This window comes from Cataglyphis hispanica, chromosome 12, assembly GCF_021464435.1.
Source record: "Cataglyphis hispanica isolate Lineage 1 chromosome 12, ULB_Chis1_1.0, whole genome shotgun sequence".
In the NCBI taxonomy this organism is placed as follows: Eukaryota; Metazoa; Arthropoda; class Insecta; order Hymenoptera; family Formicidae; genus Cataglyphis; species Cataglyphis hispanica.
In genome coordinates this window covers 3,543,975-3,570,748 of record NC_065965.1, presented here as the reverse complement: position 1 = coordinate 3,570,748, position 26,774 = coordinate 3,543,975, and the positions used below count along the sequence as shown (strand labels likewise).

The 26,774-nt window shown below is 36.3% G+C and overlaps 1 protein-coding gene across 5 annotated transcripts in view; it reads left to right on the top strand.

Annotated features, from left to right (window-relative positions):
- Positions 1-26,774, top strand: part of LOC126853268 (serine/threonine-protein kinase 26) — an 85,181-nt gene that overhangs the window by 20,999 nt on the left and 37,408 nt on the right. For 2 of the 5 annotated variants that reach the window (XM_050598862.1, XM_050598866.1), the window contains exon 2: positions 14,093-14,386. The exons of 1 other annotated variant lie outside the window; for it this stretch is intronic. In XM_050598862.1, coding sequence (XP_050454819.1) covers positions 14,213-14,386 — 174 coding nt within the window. In that variant the 5' untranslated portion in view covers positions 14,093-14,212. Of the gene's footprint in view, positions 1-2,919; positions 3,050-14,085; positions 14,387-26,774 lie in introns of those variants that run through there. 2 more of the 5 variants (XM_050598863.1, XM_050598865.1) reach the window with 2 other exon arrangements.

Below are 26,774 nucleotides of genomic sequence, written 5' to 3'. Positions count from 1 at the left end.
ATTCTCATTCTCGCGATTCACGGATATAACGGATATATGTACTCGTCGCGAATTTTTAACGAATTTACATCAGGTAAATTCGACGAACAACTTATCTCGATGTACCATTTTAGCTAGTGTTTATGCACGGGTGCAAAAACATGCGTGAAATTAGATGGTATACAAGCGGGGAAAGGTCGTCTTGCTTGTGTCTTTTTAATGCGATCGATCTCCCATGTTTGTCGATCCGCCCATTGAACTTCCTCGACTGCCTTAGATGCACCATAAGATCCTCCGTCGCACTCTAGAACCAGTTTTTCGTGCTTGATTCACGGAACGAAGCTGGTCTCCGATCGCTGTTACACCTCGGAACTTCATATTCTATGTTTTTTCCTTGCTCTGTTCTTGCTTGCGTTGAATAAAAGGCTGAAAGCTCTACCTTCATTTTAGCGTCGCTACAATCTCAATGGCAGAATGCCTTTTTTCGTAAACGTTCGTTATCTTTTATTCGCAAGAAACCATCTCGTGGGAAAAAGTACCTAAGATGCCGAGCGTGTCGTCTGATTGTGAGATTGTAGTCTGCGAACTTCACTTTATACAAATCAATGATACATAACTTTCTTTTCTCTTTCTCTTCCCCCTCTCTCTCTCTCTCTCTCTCTTTATCTTCATAGATATTTTGAAATTTATTTTATTTAGACCACATATATACACACACACACACACATTTTTATTCCATATTTATAATCGGAAAATGTGCATATATGTATATATAATAAACATAACTTTAGAATTTTTATATTTTATTATTCGGATATTTTTTTTTACTTAGACATTATCGAAATGTGAGCGATGCGGATCGAACAAATTTCAGCCGAGCTTTATCTCTCAAATTTATTTTACGTCAACGGGTTGGATGCCCCATATCATCAATCCTTTGCATTTTCCACCGCGCCGTGCAGTCACTCAAGAATCTTTGCGGTGTGTCGTTTCGATGCGCGCCCTGAGGAAATTGTCAAGTCCTGACGACTGATATGGATTTCGTTCTCCTTACTTTGCACCGCCTATCTCGATACGGTTTCTAATTTATCTTCTTCCCGTCCCTTCTCGACGATGCATAAAAACGACACCTTTTCGACGCTGTGGCGCTTGACTTCACGACTCCCGCGAACAAATTTAATAGTTATTGTATTTTAACGAAGTTATCTGAAAGTTATGATCCAATAAAAAAATATCAATTTTGCGTGTTTTTATCTCCCGGAATATTTAGAATTTTCCAAGAAAACATTGCTAGAATGTATGATATAAATATTCAATTTTAGAAATAAATTTGGAATTAATTGCAACGAACTATAAAATTTTAATTATGGATCGTAATTTTTTGTGTAAGTAATCTTTTGTCGCTTTTATGATTTTTTTAATGTTAAATTGATAGTCTGAGAATATTATTAATTTAATTCACTGACACGCTAGTTTTTATATTATTTATCCAAAATTTAATTTTCTTGCAGTCACGTTCGCTCTTTGGCTTTAATTTTTCGCCTTTTGTTTCTTTCTTCTGTCTCTACGGTATCATTACTAACTTTTCTAGACGAAGAGAAACTTTTTGTTTCCGAGTTTATTCCCGAACCTTTTTTAACAAGTAATTTTATAACTAATATTATAAGGTATAACGAAACGCTGTCGGGTTTATAAAATTTGATTAAGTAATAACTGTTTTTCAAACGTTGCCTTGATATTGAGCAACTTATTTTTTTTATACATATTTGCAATATACTGGATATTGTTATAATATTTTTTTCAGAATAATGTGTGTATAATTTTATTAATTAATCAATTTTTTTAAAATTTTTGTTGCATTTATAAAACATTTTTTTCACTTATTTGATTATGATTTAGTAACAATGGATTTTATACTTTGAAAGCAATCGATTATTGCCTGCTATTTTCGGAATTTGTGGTACGTGTAGCGAATTTTAATTTATTCCCTCTCCATTGTTTCGATCTTCTTGTTTTGCTCCGTTAGTAACCCCTCGTAAAATTCAATCGTTGTCGTGAAAGTTGCCTCTTGGCCTTGGAGATTATGCTGAAAGTCCTCAATAAATTCATTTTCATTATAAGATAATGTAAAATTAGCGTCTTTGTCTCGAAAATTGTTAAAATTGGGAAAAACGGCATTAAAGATTTAAAAAATGTATGGTCCTCTACCAGCGAAGTATCCTTCGTAATATCTTTTAAAAGTTACGATCTTTTTAATTAAATCATTGATTAAAATTGCATAAAAAGCTCCAAAAAAGCAATATATAATTTTTTTTCTTTATATTTACTTTATATTTCCTTTATATTTATATCTGCGAAAATTAAATCAATTTTGACATGGATTATTTTATTATGAAAAATCGCAGAATAGATTAAGAAGATTATATTATACTAGGTTACCTTTTTAAATATCAAACATTTCCTATGTCATGCTTCATTCTAACGAATCAATGTCATGTTGTTGCCACCCATGTCGAAAAATCCGTACCAACTCGTCCAGCCGCGAATTCTGATTTATCTCCTCCGTCGTCACGACCTTCATACCTACGGTACATCGGCCTCTATATCTCCGCCCCGCGGTTTTCCACCCTTTGGAACGAGGAGACGTAGATAGAACGATAGAAGGGGGGAGGGGGGGGGAAGAGGGGAAGAGAGACGGGATGTTTTTTGCCGGACAAAGTAATTCCACCAGCAGACACCCCCACCAGTTTGTCGGCCGCGTGGCGATACACGCATCCCCACCCTCGATAATCACCGACGCGGTGGGGATGCATTCGGGGGTGGTGACGGTAGCGGCTGGGGGCGGCTGGTCGGATGGTTGGCTGGCCGCTAAGGGGTTGCGTCGCGGCGTCGCCGTTGTCGTTTCTTGCGGATTCGGTGCCCCGAAAGAGAGAAGCTTTCAGTCGACGCGCGACCACCCTGCACGCGATACCTACATCGATATCGTCACCGCAACCCCCGTGTGAGAAGCACCTGCCGGCCCCGATCGAAGGTGCGCGTGATAGCGCGTGAAGAACGAGGAGGACGCGAGGTAATTGGGGATCCGCACGATTTAATTTAATTGACTTGAAAAGGGTGTGACGGAAAATATCGATTCTCGAAATGTCAGATATTAAGAAAATTGTTGACGATTAATTAATTAGACAATTACATTTTTTGCCGCAATTTATTTGGTATTGATAATAAAAGGGAATTCATAAATTCTGTTTGAGAAATATATATATATAAAGTTGGTGAAATAATTTTTACGTTTTTTGACATTAAAACATGTGAAAAATGAAATTATTTTCTCATCAATCTAATATATATATATTTATATTTGATATGATATTTATAATAATTCTACTGATATTTGATTAAAAACATAATGTATTTTGGTTTATCTAATACATTTTTTTTTCTTGTGCCTGATGGATGGAGAATTTACACTTTTTTAATTTGCATACACTTTTTATTATGCAAATACGTTTGCACAATCATAAATCATCTTCACGGTTGATATTTTATTGCATTTTTTTGAACGTGACATTGCGAGTTGCGGTCAATCGTAGATGGAATTTTTTCATTATACTGGCTCACCCTTGGCCGATCATGCAATGGTGGGAAAATCACAGCAGACATGTAATAGTACAATCTCTTTCCCGATGACTAATAAGACTTCGCAAACTTTTTCTACTACGCAAAGATGCGCAATATTTCGCAAAGTTTGCTATTACATTTCTTAATGTGTGACCACACAAGCCTAGAATTAATCTTCTTAACATATAATTCTTTCTAAAATTGTTAGAAAAACAAGAATTAATAATGTTTTAAAGTTTTAATTATTAATTTGGTAATTATATGACAATTTAAATTTTTGCAGGAATTGTAACTATTTTGTGCTTATGCGATAAAATCATCGGCAAAAAAGTATATATTTGACGTACGTTTTATCTATGACAGAATCTTTACTGTTCGGACTAATTACAAAAGTTTTCTCTTTCGATTTTTCGCGAAGCAACGGGCGCCGCGAACTTACAATCAGTCGTTTTTGTGTCAGGTTTAATGAATTTCACACGTAACAGCTGGAATTGTTTTGTATTCTATAAAATACTGTGGGGATAACATACAACGAGATAAGGGGTATTCTTGCGGCGAGATATCTTCTCCATAACTACACCGGTACCGATTTCCGTAACTTGTTGAGAGAAAGGCATCGTTCGCATGCGATCGTTCCTCCCTTCGGGCGCGATTCCTCCCGGCGGAGATATCTCCGCTCGTGCCGAAATAGAGACGATTTCATTAAACGAATTTTGATCAGAAAACGTTGGCTATTTATAAAAATTGACGGAGCCTTAGAAAATATCTTGCGTGTCGTTAGATGTGCTCAATTTTTTAATTATATCGCGTGCGCGTACGATCTACTTTGATTCGAGTTTCTGTAAAATAATAATCCGTAAATGTACGCGAAAACAATTATTCTATAAATATATATTTCGTTAATTAACAATAGAGTTATAAATTAATTTAGAGTAAAATAATATAGAATTAAATATATTAAAAACATTTATTCGCAATATTATTATTAACTGTATAATAACTATAATAACTATTAATTTTCTTTCCATAAAGATTTGTGATGCGAACGGAGGATAATGAGATGAAGTAATAAGTAAAGTAGAAATAACCGGCGTTGGTCAGACGACTGGCGCGCCGAATGAATTACGTAGAAAATTGCGCTATATCGTTTTGTAAATTGAATTTTCAAACAGACGCAATGCGCCGCGATGTCTGAAAATAGGCAGGTCGATTACAGGCAAAACCCCGACGAGTTCAGATAAAGTGGCTTTAACGCGGCGCTTCCTTTGTCCCGTCGCGCCGTCTCCGTCTATGGGGGAACGCCCTTTCCTTCCAGCCGCCAAGATTTACGGTATCTATGGGGAAGAACTTTGATAATGCTCGGCGCGGGGCGTTATAGGGATCTCTTTTGCGTTGGGGTAAGTCTGGCGTTTTCCTTCAACGAAGTGGAAACGCACGACCGTGTGGAAGCGAAAGAAGTATCGCCGGTAGTCGCCGAGCTCGCGCGATATCATCTACCGGAAGAAAATAGAACGTGGCAGTTTTATTGTCGAGCTTTTAACGTGACCGTCGTTTCTTGCCGGATGGAAATATAAGAAAAGTTTGTTCGCCGGATTATCGTTTCTTGCAATTATCGTTTACTTCTATTGTCTCCATAACTTTCGCTATTGGAGCAGCTCTATTTGGTCGAATAAAGTCGTCTTTAATAAAGAAAAGTATACTCAAAGCGTCAGTGTCAAAGAGGACAGGGAAGGAAAAAAAATGATATTGTGATCGTTTTGTCGTTGTGAGCGGTTTACTTCTTTGAGTGTTAATTTTTATTCTCGCGGACAAAAAGTAATGTTCTATAAAGAGCTTGTTTGTATATTTATACATTTAATATATCATATATTACTTTATGTGAGCATAAATTATTTGATCGTAAAATCATCTTGCGATAGCGGTATAATTTATTCATTGGATAACACTGATAAATAAGTAGTGTGACAAGCAATTTCATCGCGGGAAAGTACCGCGAAACTAGTTGCGATACTGACATTTGAGTATTTGCGTGATGGGACATCTGCGATATCTAATGATAAAATTTAAAACCTCATTAATTATTAAATCTAATTTTGTTTTTTAATTTATTGATTTTAAATGACGCGACGAACCGTCGTGTATGCTTCTCGTTGGAATAAGGACAAGAATATAAGATTTCTTATTGTGTAGAAAGTTTTTGTGTATGATAGACGACGAAATTTACACGACATATCTATTAAAGCTTGAAATAAAATAATGTGGAAGACTGCCATTGATGAAGACTGCCGTAAATTCCTCGTATTGATATTATACGATCAATATTCATATGATTCACGTAACGATGAATGTATAACCGCAACATCTCCATGATAATTTATGCAATATCTTTCCGTAAATACGTGCGTGCCGACGTGCGTTCTGAGCAGCCGGTGCGGTGGCTTCGATCGCTGCTTTTCGTGCGTGAAAATTTTCTTTGCCCATTAAAGGGCACGCGAGCCATTAGGCTCGTATATATGTATCGAGCAGCGAACACCATTGACTGGCTGAAATTGGCTCGAGAGTTATTTTCAAAAATTTTCTCTTCGTCGATTTCCCGCAGTCTCATTTTTCCTTTTTTTCCTTTTTCATTGCCCTGAATAGGTTTTTCTCGCTTTATGGGGCAAAGGAAGAAGATTTTGTGCGAGTTTTGTAGGTTGTCCGGGGAGAGGGGAGGGAGGGGGAGAGGAAGACGGCATCGTGGCTGTTTCTAATAAAGCAGACTTTCTCTAAATGGAAGGTGAATTATACGAGATAACTTGTCGCACGCACATCCGTCCACTTTCGGAATTAACGAGTTTTCCAAATATCATTTTGCACTACGGAAAACATTAATCGTATAACTCGCGCAACTCGAGCTTATATCGTTATTGATTAATCACATGACCGAGAAAACTTTGTAGGAGGCACGTGAGGCAAAATCAATTATCGTTGCGTGATGTGTTTTGCTCTTGTTTAATAAATGAAAAATAAAATTGTTAATCTTTCTTGATTAATATAAAATAGTAAAGCGTTTAATCCGGCGAGTAATTTTAATTGAAAGTAACCTTCGTCTTCTTTCATTTTTGTTTCTTGTAATATAATATTGTACACTTTTTATACTCTTGTCATTTGCGGAGAATGCATTTGCGGTCATCGATCTTTCGTTGACGGCAAATATACGTCGCCGTATTTTTAGACGGCGCTGCGGCAGGTAGGAGATGTTGGAGACGAGTCTATTTCCGAATACTTCGGATTCCATGGATACGTTAGATAACTGACAGTTGGACGGTTAGATGAACGTCACTCTCCGCCGCATTAGTTAGTTATTTCCGCCGACGGAATTATCGATCCCCATTTCCGTCAATCTCGTTAAGTCGTTAAATCATCCGCACAATGCATAAATTCGATTATTTCTATCGTGATGTAAAATTTACAAAATTATCAATCTGCCGGAATCACGCCATGCAAAAGCTAATATTAATTATATAATCTTTTTTTAGAAAATGTCTTTTTATCTATTTACAATCTAAAATATGTTATATATTTGGTAGCAATAAATTAATTGAAAAATATATATGTTTTATAAATCATAAATTATATATAGAAAACGAGATCACATTTGCCAGTTAATTTACTTTTTATTCTGTTTGCACTGCTTTTACATGTTCATCGGTCTTGATATATTGACATCGCTGTTTCGTTATGTGTAACACATGCATCTTATGTATGACACGGCAACGCTCCGTGATATGACAGTAGAAGAGACCATGTCGCCATGGATAAGTGCGCAAAATATATCTATGTAGGTGGGTACATCACGTACTCTATCAAAGTCACATATCATTTATATGGAATTCCTGGTTTCGCAAAAAGTGTTTATTATTATATAATTATTATGCATATATAAATATATAAAGATGCGAAAGGGAAATTATGCTCGGAGACAATTTGTTTAATAATCTATACATTTTATTAAAATACATTTTGTAGTCGCAATGCATCGCAATCTACAATTGTCGCCATTATCAGACTAATGAATACGGGCTGCGTCCACACAAACATAGGATTTAATTGTCTGCAAACATCATTAACCGAATAATCGAAATAACCGCGTTCAACTACTGCGTGTTGACCGAAACGTTTTATTAAAATTTCACTCACTCCCCATTGGCTCGTTATCAAACGTGATGTTTATCATTTTAACGCAACCATTGTTGCAAATCTCACTTTGAATGATAAATTTTCATGAGCCTATTAATGCGTGCCGACGGTAAAATTGAATCGATACGAGAATAAAGTAAATAAATAATACCAGAATTAATTTAATGCGATCTCTCTTTCTATAGATTTCGTATTAATTAAATTATTATTAAATATAAAGGCATCAATAGGCTCTTATAATGTATTATCATAATCCGCAATTATATTTTATCAAAATTAACTTAATCAATTCATCCTTTAACTACAATATATCGTGTATTACGAGACGTTCTACTGGCGAATTTCCAAAAATGCTGCGCGTTACGAATTTCGACATGACCGGAAACATGCACAGGTGCAAAAATCCATATTTGAGCGTCGTTTAATGGAGAATCAGGTATATATATCCGACGAGCGACAAGAGTTTAAATGAATCTGTCTGTCGCAAACAATACGCCCCTTCCCCGATGTGTTTGTATGTCTGCCTTTCTCTCTCATGAAACCCAGAGAGTCTGACACCGTCACCGCGGATTTCTATGGACCAGTTTTCCATGAATCCTATCGGCGGCCGACAGTCGCAAACGCGTCAGACAATGCGCTGTCAGACGGCTGTCAGGATACCGTCTGCGGCTATATCGGACACATATACGCGGTTAAATTACTTTTTCGAGCGAGAGAGCGCGATATCTCTGTATCCTCGTGATGGATTCTTTTCGAGCCGATTCAACTATATATATATGTATACGTAGCAGCTGTTTCTAACAGCGTTACGTAATACTTTTTGAAATCGTGTTTAATAACGTAACATAATCATTGTTAGCTCTCTCCCTTGTTGGCGTAGCAACGCGGAAGATACGGCAAGCAATTAGCACCAAATTCTGCTGCGTTCAAATATTAGTTCGCTTACGATACACAGTGATTGCTGATGGAGGCACCCTTAATTAATACATCCAACAGTCTGAATCTTGCGAAGAAAATGCTGACAAATTTTTATTTCTGTTAAGTGCACAATCGCTGAACCGTGCAATAATTTCTATCAATTTTTTATTGTGCAGATATTTTCGCATAGTATCGCGTAATTTTTTTTTTGTAATTTCACCGAAAGTTTGTAGTGGCTTTCGACAATTATTGGGCAATCTCGTTGTGATGACTGGTATCTAAAAAAAAAAAACGTTATGTATCGGTAATTCTGTAAAAAAAATGCCAACGGCTTTGTTTTGGCCGTTGCATAGGTCGAGCGTTTTTGTTCCGCACGTCGTGAGAGTTCGATAAAGGTAGACATACTATGTATATATGCCTCGGCGCGGCTACATACACGTCATCCATATTGGCTCTCCCCCGGCGACGCACATATCACCATATATATATATACACACACCACACACACACACACGTACACAAGCGCGTGCGTTATGTAAGCGGCCGTGTAACACTGGATGCGCAAGAGAGAGCAAGTGGAATATGGACCCCACTTCGTATATAATATATATACGTTGTGTCTGGGGGGACTCTATGTTTTTGTTCGGTCAAAAATTCAATGCATCGGCGTGGTCAAAACAATTTCCACTGCTTTGTCTGTGACGCATCCGAGAGCATCTGCACAACGAGCAGTTCTCTTAAACAGTTAAAATTCTTTAAGCTCAGTAGAAGATCTCAATAAAAGATATTATATAACTGATAAAACATCAAACTATCATAACTGTTATTTGATAAGAAAATGTATATAACAAAAAGGTCAGACAAGAATCCATTTCTCGATGATTGCTTCGAGTGATGTATCCTATAGATTATTTTGCCATCGCTGTAATTATGATTAATATTGACGGAGGATTAATGACACACAGTGATGCGTGGAGATTTAAAATGGCGATGAGATGGATAATCTAAACGTGACCGGTTAGAATTTCCTGCGCGTGAAAAAGAAGGAAAGGAAGAGAAGGGAAATGGAGTTGCGAGATCCACAATGTTTTGATATGATGGCTTCATCCTTTCTTGCTCGACGTGATCGTAAATCGTCTCGTGGAAAGTTTTCAATATCTTCATGCGATACTACTGCAATATCTTCTTGTCCAATGTACCGTAAATCAAACACGAGTGCTCTTGTCACTCGTTGCATATGAAGCGAAACATTGTTCGCTTTGGACCCGAACTAGTTATGTATATTCATAGCGAGAGAGATATTGTTCGGATCTAATGTTCCTAGACGGAACATTCATTTAAAAAACGTGATTCTTCGGAGATGTTTCCTCGAAAATATTGCGAACAAGAAGCAACCGTTAATTATAATTTGCTTTCTCACCTCTATGTCTCTATGCAATATTACAAAAACGAAATTTCAAAGTTTAGTGAACTTTGTTTCACATACGTAATTTATTGAATCCCTTTTTGCTTAACAAAGTAAATTCTACTTGCCGAAAAATATTTGCAAGGAGATGTACCTGCACAGCTATGAAAGTTCCGTTGAATTGAAAATCTTGCAAACGCGAAGGGCGGGATAACATAATGCCGAAGAACTGCGAGAGGGAAGAGAGGCTGTTTCTGCCGAAATATTTGTCTAAATTCCTCGTCCTCGTCGTTGTTCTTCTCGCGCGACAAGAAACTCGCCCGATTTTCTTTCGCAAAACAACGAATGCGCGGCGGAAACTTTATGCGCCCGGTTTTACGAACTGGAACCGACCTTCGCCCAAATCCTTCGTCGACGTTCTATTGTCGCGAATAAAGACTACGTCGCTCGTTCGTGGGATGGTAATGCAATTAATTGAAAATTCTGTGAAATGGTACAGGATTCCTAAAGTGAATAAATCGATGAGCTTTTTCCGACGAGCGACGAAATTTACTGTTCCAGTGGAATAAATTCGCGGCATAAATTTTTATGCCATAAACCGGAAAAATAGAAAAGCTGCTTTGTCTTTTTAAAGTTGTATTTGGATAATCAATTTGACATTCGAAAAAAATTTATAAAAAATTTTTAATTTATGATGAGAGAATATTTTACAGAATACATGATTGATAAAATATAAAAAAAAAAAAGAAATATTGACGAATAAAGGAAAAAAGAAATACATTTAATTCCTGTTTGTCGCGCGACGCGCCTTTCAAATGATTTCGATAGATCTTTTTTTCTTTGACCGATCTCGTTCAGTTAATTGGAAAAGTTACTGCGATTGAATCCCGGTTGATGCGCATGAACGAAAACACGTTCGATTGCGACGAGTAATTTCTATATTTGTTTTTTTTTTTCCATGATATAAAGCCGGCAATTTCCTCTTTTTAATGACACAGCCGGCTCATTGCTTTCAGTACAATTTGAAATCGGTTTTAACGAGGTTATCTAACTAAACTCTCCCGATGTAATCCTCGACGGAGGCTGAAACGCGACTGCCGGATTTAAGTTGGGAAAGTTTTCAATTATCGAGATTTCGTGCGATTTACTTTGTGATTAAAGTACCTGTGCTCGCCGCTTATCGGTCGTTCGAGAGTCGCGAGTGAATCGATTGGCCGTTTCCCAGGCGATAAAAACACAATGAATTACAACATTGTGATATCGACGAGTTTGCATAAGTTGAAATTCAGAATCCTATGGTTATTACATATTTTTTAGATTATCGATCTTGAAAATTTTCTCTAGTTATCTGCGTGCGATTGGAAGCATCCCTTGACGTTTCGCGTTCACCGATGTGCGGTTTACGCGACGGAATCGCGAGGCTCGACGATGATCTTAACAGAGAAAATATCGCGGCGATTGCAAGAGACAATCCACGGATCATGCGCGACCCAATTTGATTACAAGGCGATGTTCTGGCCGTAATTACTGCCGCGGCGCTAATCGCGTTACGTCGTGCGTTCGACCGAGCCTCACCTGCCACCGCGAGACATCCAGCCAAATGGCTTGTGCCGAGCAATCAATTCGACCGAGTTAAATAACTATTCCAATTAACAGTAAATACGTACGGTACGCACGAGCCAATCAGTCTCTCGAAGAAAACGATCTATTGCAATGGTCGTAGGACGTTACATAACTGTTTGATTTACCGTTCGCATTCATTACCCCTTCGGTTTTGATAAATATTCTTATTGACAGGTACATTGATTGCTAACGCGTCGCCTATTTTGTTCGGGTGCTATATCGTCCGAAGTATTTTGACATATTTCTTTGTCGATATTTTCTTCATCGATCGAGAAAAATAATCTCCATTAATTTATTGCAATTTTTATAATTACTTATTATAAATCTAAATTATAATTAATTTTGTGAGAAAGGAAAAAAATAATCCTTTTTAGGAAACCTTCATATTAAAGCTTTTATATTAATTGATATTTAAACCTTAAAATATTAATTTTACATTTGAAACGGTCTATGATTCCATGCATCATTTATTACAGGATAATAATGATGGACATATTAGAACGTTTTAAACAATTAAAGAGTGGGCTTATTTAATGAAGTATTTAAAATGAAATTTTAAACATAGCCACATATCTTGAAATATTCAAGATCTGAGCGCATAGATTTTATATATGATTTAAATCTGTAATAGATGTGCCAGATAATAATATAGTTATAATAATATAAATGACAAAAAGATGGATGAACTCATAATTCAGATTGAAGGATAGAGTAAAATAGAAAAGGGATAGATGAATACATATATTATAGATAGATAGATAGATAGATAGAGACAAAGAGAGAGAGAGAGAGAGAGAGAGAGAGAGAGAGAGAGAGGAATGAAGCTAGGACAGTTTTTTAAACAATTTATCGACAGTATCTTACGTCATAAATAAAATTTAGATTAATAGGAGATTACATTTCTCATATACAACGCGCGATGTTTACATAGAAAATCGTGGTTTCTGGAAATCTGATCGACATATTATACAAATGGACAGAGAGAGGGAGATAGCTACGTCAGAAGGTAGTGGGTGAAATCACGAAGGGAAGATAAGGGAAGACGAATAGCCGCAGTTCGCTGCACCTGACTATTTATAACAAATCAATAGGTGCTGGCAGCCGGTGCGTTTCCCTGCATAGTGTTTCTTGCATTTGCAAACGGTTCTCACGAATATCTCTTAAATGCGATGAACCTTAGAAACATTGAACTCTTTTAATTGCAAGCTATTTGATCGTCAACAAATGATCTCTTCATTATTTATTATAATTTTTAACAATTTTTTCACAAGTTTTGTAACGTAAAATTTTGTATAGAAAAATACTCGATTGTAAAAGATATTTGTCGAACGATTCAAGAATGTGATTTAATCCGTGGTCGATGATTCACTATATCAGTAAAAAAATTGCGTTTAAATCTCCACGTTATCGCTGCGGCACATTAGTCATCGAAGGCCACTAAGGATAAATAATTATTTTACGCTTATTACTATCGGTCATTATGTTATTATTGATTGCAAAAGTTTTTTGCTGGATTTCCATTCGCTTAATATTATTCTCGTATATTTGCAGTAGTAGTCTTTTTAAATAGACTTGGATGCATACAGTAATACGAAAAATTCGTATTATCGAATTCGTTTTAAGCTTCTTGTTCTTAATATTGAAAAATATGTATAAAGATATAAATATATTCTGTATATATATTTTATATAATAATATTAGCAGAGAAAATACTTTGTTCGTTCCGCGTTCGATTTGTTTATCTGCGGTATCGTAAACAATCACGTGATATCGGTTGCCGCGTTTTTGTGGTTTTTGCCGTTGTCTTCAATTACACGGTGGATATTGACCAACGAAATTAACGGAGAAAGTCTGAAAAGCTTTTTCGCTCATTCGATTGCGCTCTGGTTATACTAGTACGCGGTTTCCTACGGAATCCGCAAGCCACGCGGTATCCTTGCGGTGCACCGAGCTAGTCTCCGCAGTCGACAGAAATTAATCTCTCTTTGTAAAGTAAATCGACTGTATATGTGTTCGAAGATGGAATCGAAAGTAATGAGTCCTTCGGACTCTTACATACTAAAATTAAAGCATGATTCATTATTTCATAATTTTTACACATACTTCGGAGAACTATTCTTTTGTATGTTTACTACTACAACTTTTAGAATACTGAAAGATATTACAACTTTGTTAAAACAATGTTTTTTTTATTTAGTTTAAAATAAGCATAAACATAAAAAAAACTTTTTTAGACAAAATATATAAGTTTCGCGAAAATATTTCTCCGAAATTTTCCAAGATTTATGAAAAGTTTGAAGGTCGTCTCCATCCACCAGGTACACGATTATTTTATTATTGTGGCGGTAAATGAAAGGTGCGGTATTTTAGTTCGGAGAAGTGAACGATTCGAGTGATGCGGCGAAACGAGGGGCAGTGAAATCGGCGATTTCTTCAAAAGATCATCTTCGCTCATACCGCGTGTTTACGGTGCGCGAGTAGACATTCAACATGTTTGCCGCAATGGTGCTGCACAAGCATAACAAGCAGAACAATGGGAATCACTCGAATCATCACGCGAGCAACAACAACTCCACCAATTCTACCACCAGCAATAATCTCAACAACAACAATCACATCAATAACAATGTCAACAACGTAAATCAGGCGTTCAGCACAAGAGCGGTGAGTAAAATAATACCATCAAAGTTCTGATCCGATTTCCTTTTATTTTTAGCTTTTTCATAAAAATAACGTTTTATTGTACAATTTTATTGAATATTTTATACAACAGTTATTAAAAAAAGAATTGTGATTTTTAATGAGAAACCGGATATTTTATCAGAATTATATGCATGAAAAAGAAATAGAAGAAAACTTCATCGTTTGACAACATATCCGTTTTTGATTAAAAGACCCTTCTTTTGATTCGATCAAATGCTTCTTAACGACGGCGCGTTTTTATAGGGAATTATTCTTGCAAGCGTACAGAAACGAATCGCGAGTCGTTAGATGTAAATTTCGTGTCTTTCAACGTCGTCGTATTTTTCGGAGCGAACTTTCCCGCAGGCACCGGATTTCGCGGGCTCCGGCAAGATTTAGAAGGATTTTTATCAGCCGAGCGCGAAAAAGCTCGGCGGAATGCTCCTTTCGGTCGGGCAAGAGGATGCGGAAAAAAGAAAATTTTTCCGCTCGAAGGGAAATCACGTTTACGGCGCAAAAGGGTGGGTCTTATCTCTCGCACTGCAGAAACCTTCCCGAGGAAACCGCGATGATTTCGCTGACATCGCGGACGACTCGCCCCACGAAACGATGCGACGGTGGTTGTGAATATAGTTTTACTTCGTTTCTCTTTTTCGTCTATCGTCTTTTTGCTTTCCTCGGTTTATCTCTCGTGTTCATTTTTTTATATTACGTCAGAAACAACTACGCGGAAGAAATCTTCCTTATGCCGCGGCATGAAGGCGATTTTTTTTGCTGGTTTGTTGCCTTTTTCGTAGAAAATTCTTTCTAGAATATCTTCGCGCGTTATGAAAAGACGTTTCAATTAAGCAAAAATTTTCATTAAATCATAATCTTCTTTAATTCGAGCCAGTTGTACCGCAGGAGTGATAAATTGGAAACTGAAAATTTAAACTCGATTGTAAACGCGGCGCTGCGGTTAAATATAAATGCCACCGCACACGGTATTACTCGATGTGTAGTGCACGGTGGATTATATCGGTTTAATATTTTAGGATTTCCTCGCGAATATCTTCTATTTCGTGCGGTTCGTTAAAGTGGCGCAAGGTATTCCAGTTTCAATTTCCCAGGATATACTCGACCGAAAGATTGGAAATGGAGAATTCAGCGAGTGGTTGATGTCGAAATATTTCGATGTATGGTCGGGAATCGGTTTCACATGTAACGCGATGTGACAGAATTTGTTTTATAGAAGTGGTAAAGTGCGGCGAGTTTCGAGGGGAGACAGGATTCACCCTGTTTCGCAAAATCTTTTTTAAGGGCTAGTATTGATTTTTGCTATTTTTATTCCATCGCGATAGTTGAATTTTTTGTTAAACGGGAGATCGTTCTCTCTTTTTTTTTTTTTTTATTAATTATAAACTGTTTTTCTCATCGCGATAATTAAAGTTCAGTGGAAATTGAGATTATCGTTACCAATAATGATTATTATTGCTGTTGTAATTTTCATAAAATGAGAGAAAAGTAAACAGGATGCCCGCTCATTTCTCTTCTAATTTTCTCTACTTTATTTTTCGAATTACCGTTGCGGTTTATTATTCTGCGGCGCGATCTGCATCCTGTTTGCTGTCCAGCGGACGGTTTATTTTTTTGAGCAGAGAAAGGGTGGAGGACTACGAATGAGTTAATTGCATCTGTCGCTCCACCTTCCCCCTAAAGCAAGGCGAAACTTCGAGGAGGGTTAAATGCAAATGAAGTAGTGAGATTAAGTCCTTTGTGCTATTCGGTCCTGATAACGAATATGTTAAAGGACTCGCTCGATACGCTTATAAATTAACAATTAGATTAAACCATCCATGGTTCTCCGTCTAACGTCTTTATAGTCTTTTGTCTCCGTCTATTTTTTTTCTACCTATATCTGGAAATTAATCAACCATTGTGTCTGCGCTTTCAGAACGCATATTTTATTCTCTTTACAGATTAAATGTTTTTTTTTTTTTTTTTAAGAGAAAGTTTGAATGCATTTTATAGAGAATTTGTATTATGTGAAATATTATTATTAAATTGATATTAAATTCTCTTAAAAAGATAGACTATTAATTTTATTATAATATAATTGTTTGTTACTAAGATCTTGTAATGGTTACAATAATTTATATTTGTACCATTCTTATTATTATTGCCATCACGATTATTATTATCGCCATTACGATCCAGTTTATTTGGCTTGGACGACAGAAATTCGTAAATAGCTAAATGAGTTTTATCGAAAAAGAAAACAAAACTCTCTTACGTTCCAACGTCCCTTAAACACGTTTTAAGGGTGAAAGCGTCGCTATATGGTAGAAGACAAAAACAGTTAAATATACCGACGTGAAGTGGAATAAAGACTATTTTCCCTCGGAGGGAGAGCCAGTCGACTCCCTTGTTTCGTCGTACCTGCCTATCTACCTTTCGCCCTTCAGTCTTCGTGTCGTTTCTCAACCGCCACATAATTCGATTTCGAAGCACGACGAGACTCCGCTTTGTGCGACTTCTCGGGCCCTCGTCGGCTTGAAATAACTTCGTGAAGGTCTTCGATTTTCCCAAACGTGCGACTAGTGTATGTAATACATTATATCAAACGATATGAGGAATGTCAGATAGACACAGAAAATTGGAAGCTGCACGATTCCAACCATAAAATATGATTTATAACTTGGCGAATTGTTCCGCCTTAAAGCTGAAACTTCAAAGCGATTCTCCCAAGCAATTTCTTTTAACGCTTCTTGATAAATTATGAAAATAAGATTTTCATAATTTATTAAAATATTATTACCTAAAATAATTTTTTAGAGAATTTCTTTTTTTCTTTTTCTTTCTGTCTATAATTTTTTATTCTGGCGAGTTCAGAGTACTAAATATAAGCTGACAAAGAATGGCTATGATTAAAAACTTCAACTGTGATTAAAAATGCAGCTTTTAATCTTTAGATGACAGAACAGAGAGGTGGATCGATTACGTAATAATAAAAAGCAATCGGAGACTCAAAGTTAGGAGACTCAAAGAAAAAAATATTTGCTCTTTTTAGATTAGTAATCTGAAAGATCGATAATCTATTACTCCATCGAACAAATGTATAGCTAATTGCCGGATATCAATATTTCCTTCGTAATAAATATTGGAAAGTCTAGACTGATACTTAATACGTGCATCCATTTTTTATACGCGCAATCTCTTTTTTGTCTGAATCGAAATTATTATGCAAAATTATTTATTTTCTTCGCGTTTGTGTTAACGATTTTATATTATCGAACTTTACGCTGAAAAAAATTGGATATTTTTTGCGAAACGTTGATGCGTTTCCATTAACGCGTCAGCGAAGCGAGACGGATCCATCGGTTCGAAAATTCACCCTCTCGCCGATGTCTACGGGGGGGATGATGTTACTAGGGAGGATGCCCGGGCGACCGCATCTCGTTGCCAAGGTTATGCTTGGACAATCAATGGACCCGGCTGTAATCAGCGCGATTATAAACGGTGTTCGCTTAACGCCTCGTCAGTCACCATCATTAATGTTCGATAAATTGGCCGGCCATGCCGCTTTTGCAAATAACTAGCGCTCCACCACGTGAATAGGAAAAACGCCGCCGACGTCATTACGGCATTGATCGTCATTTCCGGAAAGGTGATTACCAGCAGCAGCGGCAGCGAGTTGACAGTAGCCGGTCGATAATGGTTTCGTGAATGATTCGCGAGCTCGTTCGCTATTCTGTAATTAGCTCGCGAATTAGTTTGCGTATAATCACTTCAGTGTTTTTAGCACGCACGTTGCAACTCACTAAACATTTAATGCGAATAAACTTTATTGATGATTTCGTATTATTATTTCTAATTTAATGATAAATTTATTATATTTGTGCGAATTTACTCGACAAAAGAATTAAATACAGTTTAAAGCGATAAATAACGTTTCATGTGCATTAAATAACGCGAAAGATAGAGACATCAGTTTAATTGGTGACACGGTATTTTTTTTCTGTCACATGATAATAAAACAGGGAAGAGTGGATATGACTATCGTATTAGTCTGTTTCGGTTTTATAAATATAAACTTTAAAATTCCGATCGCATCATTCCATTCTATGACCACTAATCCTGCCGTGACTATCCTGCCGTCGTCTTCTATATTACACATATATAGTACACTGAGCCAACTCTCACATCCGTAAAACACGCGAATTCTTTTTTTATATCGTCGCATTATGTGAATGTATAAATGCATAAATTTTCTTATTTTGTTACATTACTAGTCATCTTACTTGCCTCCTAGCATGTGTGAAAACGGAACATGCATTTATACTCGTGAAATAATAGTGCAATATGAATGTTTGAGATAAAAAGATTATATTTTTAAAAATATGTGAATATTTTTAATTTTATAAAATTGAATTTTTATTTTATTAAATATTTAAATTTTACGTTTATTCAAATTCTTCAGATTTTCATATCTTAAGCCTGTGTGATTTTTTTTGCATCTTTGAAAATTTATGCAAAATGTTTGCATTAAATTTATAAATTATTTGATAAATTTTATATTTAATATATAATTAATTATTTAGACACTAATATCGCCCGTATTCATACTATACATATAAACTCTATGTCAATCAATGGAAAAGCACATTTACAATATACGTTTGATATCGTGAAACGATACGAGGAATCGTCGCGATAACGATCGATTTGGTAAACTGTTAAAATCAAACAGATGGCCGAAGATTGGAGTTTGTTGCAAACGATATGTTTGGATAATATATACCGTGTTTGTAAAGCTGATTTCGTGAAAACTCATACAAATTATATTTATATAAGAATTCTAGCTTTATTTTTAATAGTTTTATAGCTCTTGATGATTTAAATATGATTTTTTCTCAAAAAAATTGTCTCAGAAAAAACGAAAATGTCAAGTTTAATATTTTACTTTGCCTTGCGAGGCTTTCCATATCATTTTTAAACGGATTTAAAAAAATTTATGGTTTTGGAATAATTTTTGTTTTTTTAAAAGTAAAACATATTGATTAAAATAAAATAGACGTAACGGTACCGAGGTGGAAAAAGTACAAATTCTAGAATTTCATTCGTTAGAGAAAATTATTTTTATCTAGTTTCACATTCATAGAGAAATATTAAAAATAAAACTAAGATTATTGATTTATAAGTATTATAATTATTGATTTATAAATATTTACAAGATGATACAGCAACTTTACACAACACGTACACTTCTGATATTGCATCGATAGATAATCGATCAGCCAGGCTTGCTGTTCTGAATACAAAGCTTCTCGCGCGGACGTGTCTTACTAGCTTTGACAGCTGGCTTGAAAAGGAAGAGAACATTGTTAACAGTGCTTCAAAGTATTTGAGACAGGCGAAAATTTTTGGCAAACATGTTGGAAACTCATTTGGCATTTTCACGACGAATACGATCATCTGGGGAGCAACGCGTTTGTCTTTTTGCTTTGCATCGCGTGCGATGCTGATTGCACAACAGTACAACTTATCTTCCTGCATCGTATAATCTTTTTTTCTTTCGTATTTCGTCTCCGGCTGTTGCTGTCGTTGAATGTAACGCGGATGTATCCCGACTATCACTTTATGTGATGCATTTACATTGACACATTTGACGAATTAAATATTGATAATACAATGTGATCTTACGAAATATCAATTTTACAATATTTGTATAGTAATAGTTATATAGACAATTATATATAGACTTATATAGACAATTTTTTTCACACGTACAAAATTTTATATATTTTATAAAATTTTATAGTTGACAAAAAATAAACAGAAAATTTAGTTTCAATAACAGTATCTTTAAATTTGTCTCGTATCATAAAATCTTTCTTTTTATTTTTTCGCGTGGTTCAAAGTTTCGAAGTTATAATGGAATCTTCTCTTTACGGGAAGGTTCCTCATCCTGTAAGAGTCGGTGCGTAGGTTAATTAGCCAGTCTCGACATCGTCAGGAGTAACACCGTTAAACACTCACGTTGCCGCCTATTAATGCACCCTACGTGCACTTCCCGCCGTTGGCCAACAGCAGGAAGCTGCCCTGCACCACGACCCTACATCGAGGAGGAGGGAGAAGGAGGAGGAAGGGGAACCAAAGGCCGCCTAATGGTAACGATGTAATGACCTTACCCGCGCAACGTACCTTCCGGTTACGAGCTTCCTGATGTTGGCGGAGACCGCTATCGTCGTCCCCCGGGTCGATCATAAAACTAGAACTTTCCTGTCGTGGAAAGCCCGAAACGGAACGGTTGATTTTATGACGAAGAACCGGTATTATCTTGGACCGAAGGTTTCCCGTTTAACGGTAATTGCCGGTATCTTGGCAAAGTTGAAATTCTCTTCGCGGATTTGTAGATAATGGTGAATATAAAAATCTTATTCCTGTCTCGTACGTGCGATCTCAAAGAGCGATGTATGAGACGGTGCTCGTGAGAAAATATAAGAAAATAGAAGCTTATTGATAGTTGCTTTGTCTGAAAATTGTACGTGCAGTGGAAAATAAAATCTATTTGAGATCATTTCATATCTTCTAATAAACTAATATAACGCTTCGAATTTTACGTCTGATTATACGAGTTTCAATTTTACCTTTTGATCTTCAATCTTGGAAATTGAATTTCTGATTATGAAAGTTCCGGAGATTTGGATCTACATGGGACGTTAAATTTTGCAATTCTCTGGATATGAAATTTTCCAATCTAATTTTCATTCTCGAATTGTTGCATTATTCGATTGTCTCGGATCGGGATAATGTAAAGTTGGGTTATTTTCATCATTCATTGGATTCTCACTGAATTCTAATTATTCAATTACTGCGATTATCGGAGTGCAATGATCTCTAGCTATATAATGCAATAATAAAGTGTTTTATTATTAAAGGAACACTTATTATTATTCAAAATTTAATTTTTCTCTATATTTATGCTTTAATTACATAATAATGTAATAATACTCGGCGCAATATTAAAATCCGAATTACGCGATTATTTCTGGGTTTAATATTTTTTCTTTTTTTTCTCGACGCTTAAATGTAGTATTCGTTCTTTATCTTGTGCGAAAATTCGCCTCTTGAGATCTTACTTAGGCAACAATTTTCGACGCGTCAATCTTTCCGACGAAATGGACCATTTGCTTCTTCGGTTTTCCTTGCTTGCCGTCCAAAACGTTACATCGCCATTTTATCATGGGGATACGCACTCAAATAGACAGACGGGGGGGGGGAATGTACATAGACACATAGATAAATCTTGGATTACGACCATCGTTGAATATTTATGATCGATAAAAGATATCGTGTACGAAACAAAAAATATCGTCATGAATATACGTGAATGTATATGATATACGACGATGAATCAACGCGAAGTGAATTCGAGAGATTTCTTAGCAAGATAAAATGGCGACAATTTGCAAGACTAATTTGTCATGAATTTTATTTTATTCGTTTAAAATAATCGCAGTTTTATTTTTTGTTTTCGTGCGAAACAGCTGAAATGTTTTGTTTACATTCTTGTTTTAAATAAAACTCAGTTCTTTCGAAAAAGACACAGGTTGTGTAAAATGATAACATTTCTTTTGTTTGTTTTTGTACACAATCACGTTGGTAGGAAGCAAAACACGTAGTAAGATATAACAGTATTTCAAATACTATTCACGTCACAGTCGCTTATGAGTAGGCATAGAGATAAAACTGTAAGTAGATTTCTAAATTTTTTTCTATGAGAGAAGAGAGACTGAGCTTAAAGATTTGGAATAATTGAGTTAAATATTTTTCGCTTGCTAATAATTTTTAATTACCAGGGAAATTACATTTATAATATGCAATATTAATCTTATTGTGATTATCGATATATTACGATTTATTGTGTTTCTTATGGGTGAATGATAAGTGATCGAGTTTGGTAAATCCATGCTATGTTTTCTTAGCGTTATTCGAAGAGAAACCTTCACACTATAATGCAACGAGAACAAAATATTTTGCGATGTCAAAGTTTCGCGTTCTTACGTCAATGCACATTTTGTTTCTCGCATCTTTTCATGCGCGCTAACGTACACATATTCGGCCTCACGTTCGGTCTCGCAGCTGCCATTGTTTTATTCGACCTCGAAAAATGTAATATTCCACTTATTCGTCCTATTCTTCTGGCATCCGCGCTGCCACATCCATTCAAGGATTTTCGAGGATGCGCGGAGGCTGTGGCAAAATTGGCAAGCTTCCGGCGTTCCGAATAAGACTTGGCGTCGATATTCCATCGCTCGAGACTTACTGTCATCAAGTATTTACTAACGGTTGCGTCGGCTTCATGTTTTATTTGTCAGACAGTCGAGCATCACGGAAACTACAGTCTTCGCTATTTCCAAAGCTTACCGCGTGGTAAACCAAAGTGTAAATCTCGTTGCTCGAAATTGCCGATGCGCGGAGTGTCGCATAAATCATGAGAAAGCATTTATTATGGAGGTCGAAACGTGTTTTCGTGAAAACATTGGCTGAAAACTTGCGACTCGCGAAAATGTGGGAAAAATTATATTATATATATTTTGTAAAATTATATATTTTAGATTAGCTTATAGAAAAATTTATTCTCTATAATTTTCATATAAAAATTGTTTGATTATATTCTTGATAAATATTTATTTTTACGATTTGTCACTAATAATGATGATATAAAATACATAATTTATCATTTACAATATATCAAAGAATGAATAACTGGTAACAACTGGCATCGCCGTTATAATAACATCCAACTCTAATCAGAGTATAGTGTCAGTCTATAGTACTCGGACTTCTCTATAATAATCATAATTCGCGCAACGTGCATTATCTGTCACTCGCGTCGTTTGTCATGTATATACCGCTGTGAAAGTACTGTGAATTACTCGCGTCACCCTTCCTCTCGCATAGTTCGTGCGTATCGAATATAATGCGACTCCGCTGCTTTCGGTATCGACGACGAATCGTGCGCGAACCGTCTTGACCTCGTCAAATGTCGGAGCGGTATTTGAAAGGAACAACCGCCGTGTTCTTTAATATCAACCACTTTCAGTCAGCTGCTGTGTGCGCCGGCCGGTTAACATTCGGCACCCCTTGGTGCACATTTTGTGGCATTTAAATTGCAGAAGATGATACGGTTATCTCCATGCAAATTTTCCGTCTCTTGTTTTTTATGTTTCTCTATTATAATATTAATTTACTTAATATCATATAAGTCTTATATACGTGCATGAATGAGTAACAAATTTAGAAATTTTTAAATCACTTTCTTTCTTTCTTTTGATATATGAGAAAGAAAAGTGATTTAATAACGTGATAAGCGTAAATTCTTAGGATGACATGTATATGGGAAGTCGTATTGATCCGTTAAGCTCGATGAAGCGTATGCTTCGAAGTATGTAAAAGCCGTAACGGCCGTGTTATCGTCGAACTATATTAAGACTGCGTTGTAAAAGTGAATATTTAACCGTTAAAGAACATATATAAGCCATATAAAAATATATAAAAACTTGTACATCTTAACGCCAATATTATGTCATATTAAATATTATTTTCTTTCAGATCTTAATTGAATGATTTAAATTGCCTTTTCGAAATATTTTATTATCAATTTCTTTTGTTATATATTTATATTTTGTTATGAATTTTTCGAAAGTAGACGAATATGATATTTCTATAATTTTGATTTGTACAACTTAATTTTTGTGACCGACGTATTGCTTAATTCGCGATAGGTCGTAAACTAGATGTGAGATAAAATGCATAACAGATCTATGCTTGCGCAAAATTAAAAAACAATTTATTTGATTATTATCGAGAATAATGCAATCGTGTCGCGGGTAAACATGCGACCTTTACGTAACGATTATCGTGGCATATGCCGTAGACCGTCCGTAGCTAGTCGCTTGGTGAAACGATCGAAGCTTTATCGAGCTCGCATCGCCATCGTTGGACAATTTCGAGGAACAAACGGATCATATGGTAGACGACAAATTGGGTCAACAAATCGTAACCGCGTGCGGTTCTACAAACGGCATGCTTGATACAATTTGTCGATGCAATCGCCGCAACAATTCCGATTTCGAAATGCGAATATTACGAGCGGTAGCGACGATTATGTCATTTGTCTCTCGACGAGTTCCATTTTATAATCGGTATTTCGTTCTGCGCAAGAAGACCTCTCTTTTTTTTCTTTCTTTTTTTGCATCGCGAGATCGTTCGCGTGTCGGCCGTTCGTGCTAGCAGCTGTGCACGATGTATCTCGTCGCCTTTCACTCGGTACCTCGCGCCATTGTGCAGCAGTCGCGCTATGGCGATTGCGCAACGATATTTTATAGCTCTAGCGTATTGCAAAATGAACGCACGCTCCGACATAACGCGAGAGTTCGTCATCACGATGCGGTCGCGTTGCAGCTGTCGTCCGATTGTCTTCTTCCGGCACGCGCCGAGACGACGATCTAGTGAATCCGTTCGGTATCTCGTCGACATTAAATTATAAAATTTACTTTACTTCATTTTTTACTTTGTTTATTTTGTCAAATCTCGCAATCCATTGAAAGTAATCTTCGATTTGTCGCGAGTAATCGATAGCGAAATAAATAGATCTCAGGCGAGAGATTCATCACGCACCAATCATATTATTAAAATTTAATAGCCGAATGACACATGCGGAGCATGAATCACTGATTGCGTCTCGCTTGTCACGCGATACTTCGCCTATCATTCGCAATAACCGGTACGATATGCGGAATAACATTCCGCTCCTATAACTCAGCCTGTAAAACCGAAACATGTATTCCAGATGCCGCGAACCCAGATGCGTGAAGTGAAGTCCCCGAGCTCCTATATATTTCGGCGCGGATGCGCCGCAATAAAGCCGTTTTCGCCGTATCAGTCGACCGAAATTTAAACTCTATCGCACGAGATATCGCAGTTGCCGCATATTGGTCATAACGAGAATATACCGAGAGTCCCTCGATGATTCTCGCGGTTGAGCTGTATTTTTCGTGCACTTTATACTTATTCAAATATGAGTTTCTTTCAACCGCTCATGTTGCGAAGACGACCGCAATTTTAACAATTCAATTTAAAAGCATTATTGTTTCTTTATAATTATATCTATAACATATAAGTACGACATCATCATTTATATCAATATTCTTGATAATACTATACTATTATGATAGTTTGTTTTTTTCATCTCTCACTACATATTCAAAATGATCAGAATTATCTCTCGCGGACAATTAAATTATTCACTCATACTCATATACTTCGCCAAATTATAAGGTATCGTATATCATTACGACAGACGAAAAATTACGTACTCCATTTGAACACAAGTAAAACCTAACCGACGTGTAAGAACATTAATCGTACATCGAGGTCTCTATCGATGATATCAGATCGAGTGGCAGGCACCCTGGAAACGCTGTCAAGTTCGATGGGTATGAAATCGGTCTGAAATGGATCGGAGCCGGTTGTGCCAGACGACCGCAGAACTATTTATAGATGCCTGAAAAATGTTGCAATTAATATGTCGTGATCGAAATTATCGATCACATATGATATCATGAAATCTATTGATTTTCTTTTTGCTTTAATGCTTAATTTTTGTTTTCACAAAATCTTTTTTGAAAAATATACTACGCATATATTACGATTACAATTGTATTCGCTGAATTAAAAATATTTATATAATTTACATAACAAATAAAAAAAGGGTTGTTCTTAGTTTATTTTTTCCGTGTCTTTTGAAAGAGGTAACATTTATTAAAATATTTGTATTTGGACATTCTTAGATTTATTAGGACAACTTGTTTAAATATTTTTTTTTTATAATACTTTCCGATCGTGTCACGGACGACGCGCTAAAATCCATATGACACATACTCGAAAGTAGAGGAGAAGCGGCGAGCGTGAATCACATTGCGAATGGAAGTGCCGACGGCTCTTATTTCACGCGAATACCTTCGTGTAGTAAGATTACCTAGATGTAACTTGTTTCTCTCTCGGGGCACAAATCACATCGGATCTTAACCGCGTCGCGAAGCTTTCAGACGTTTCCGACTCGCTGCGCGAAAGGGAACACCGATCGATCACACCTCGCACACACAAGCGGATCTTCATCCATATTTATTTTTAGCGAGCGTACTAAAAACTCCGCCGACGCGGAACGATAGCATCAACCATTACTAATACATCGGGACAATAAATTTTAGAGTCGTAAAAGATTACCATTTCTCGAAGAGAAAATCTTTCTTTGTTGGGTTTTCCGAACGGATTAGCCATATCGTCGGTTCATATTCGCGATAGTATCTATTTATTTATGAGA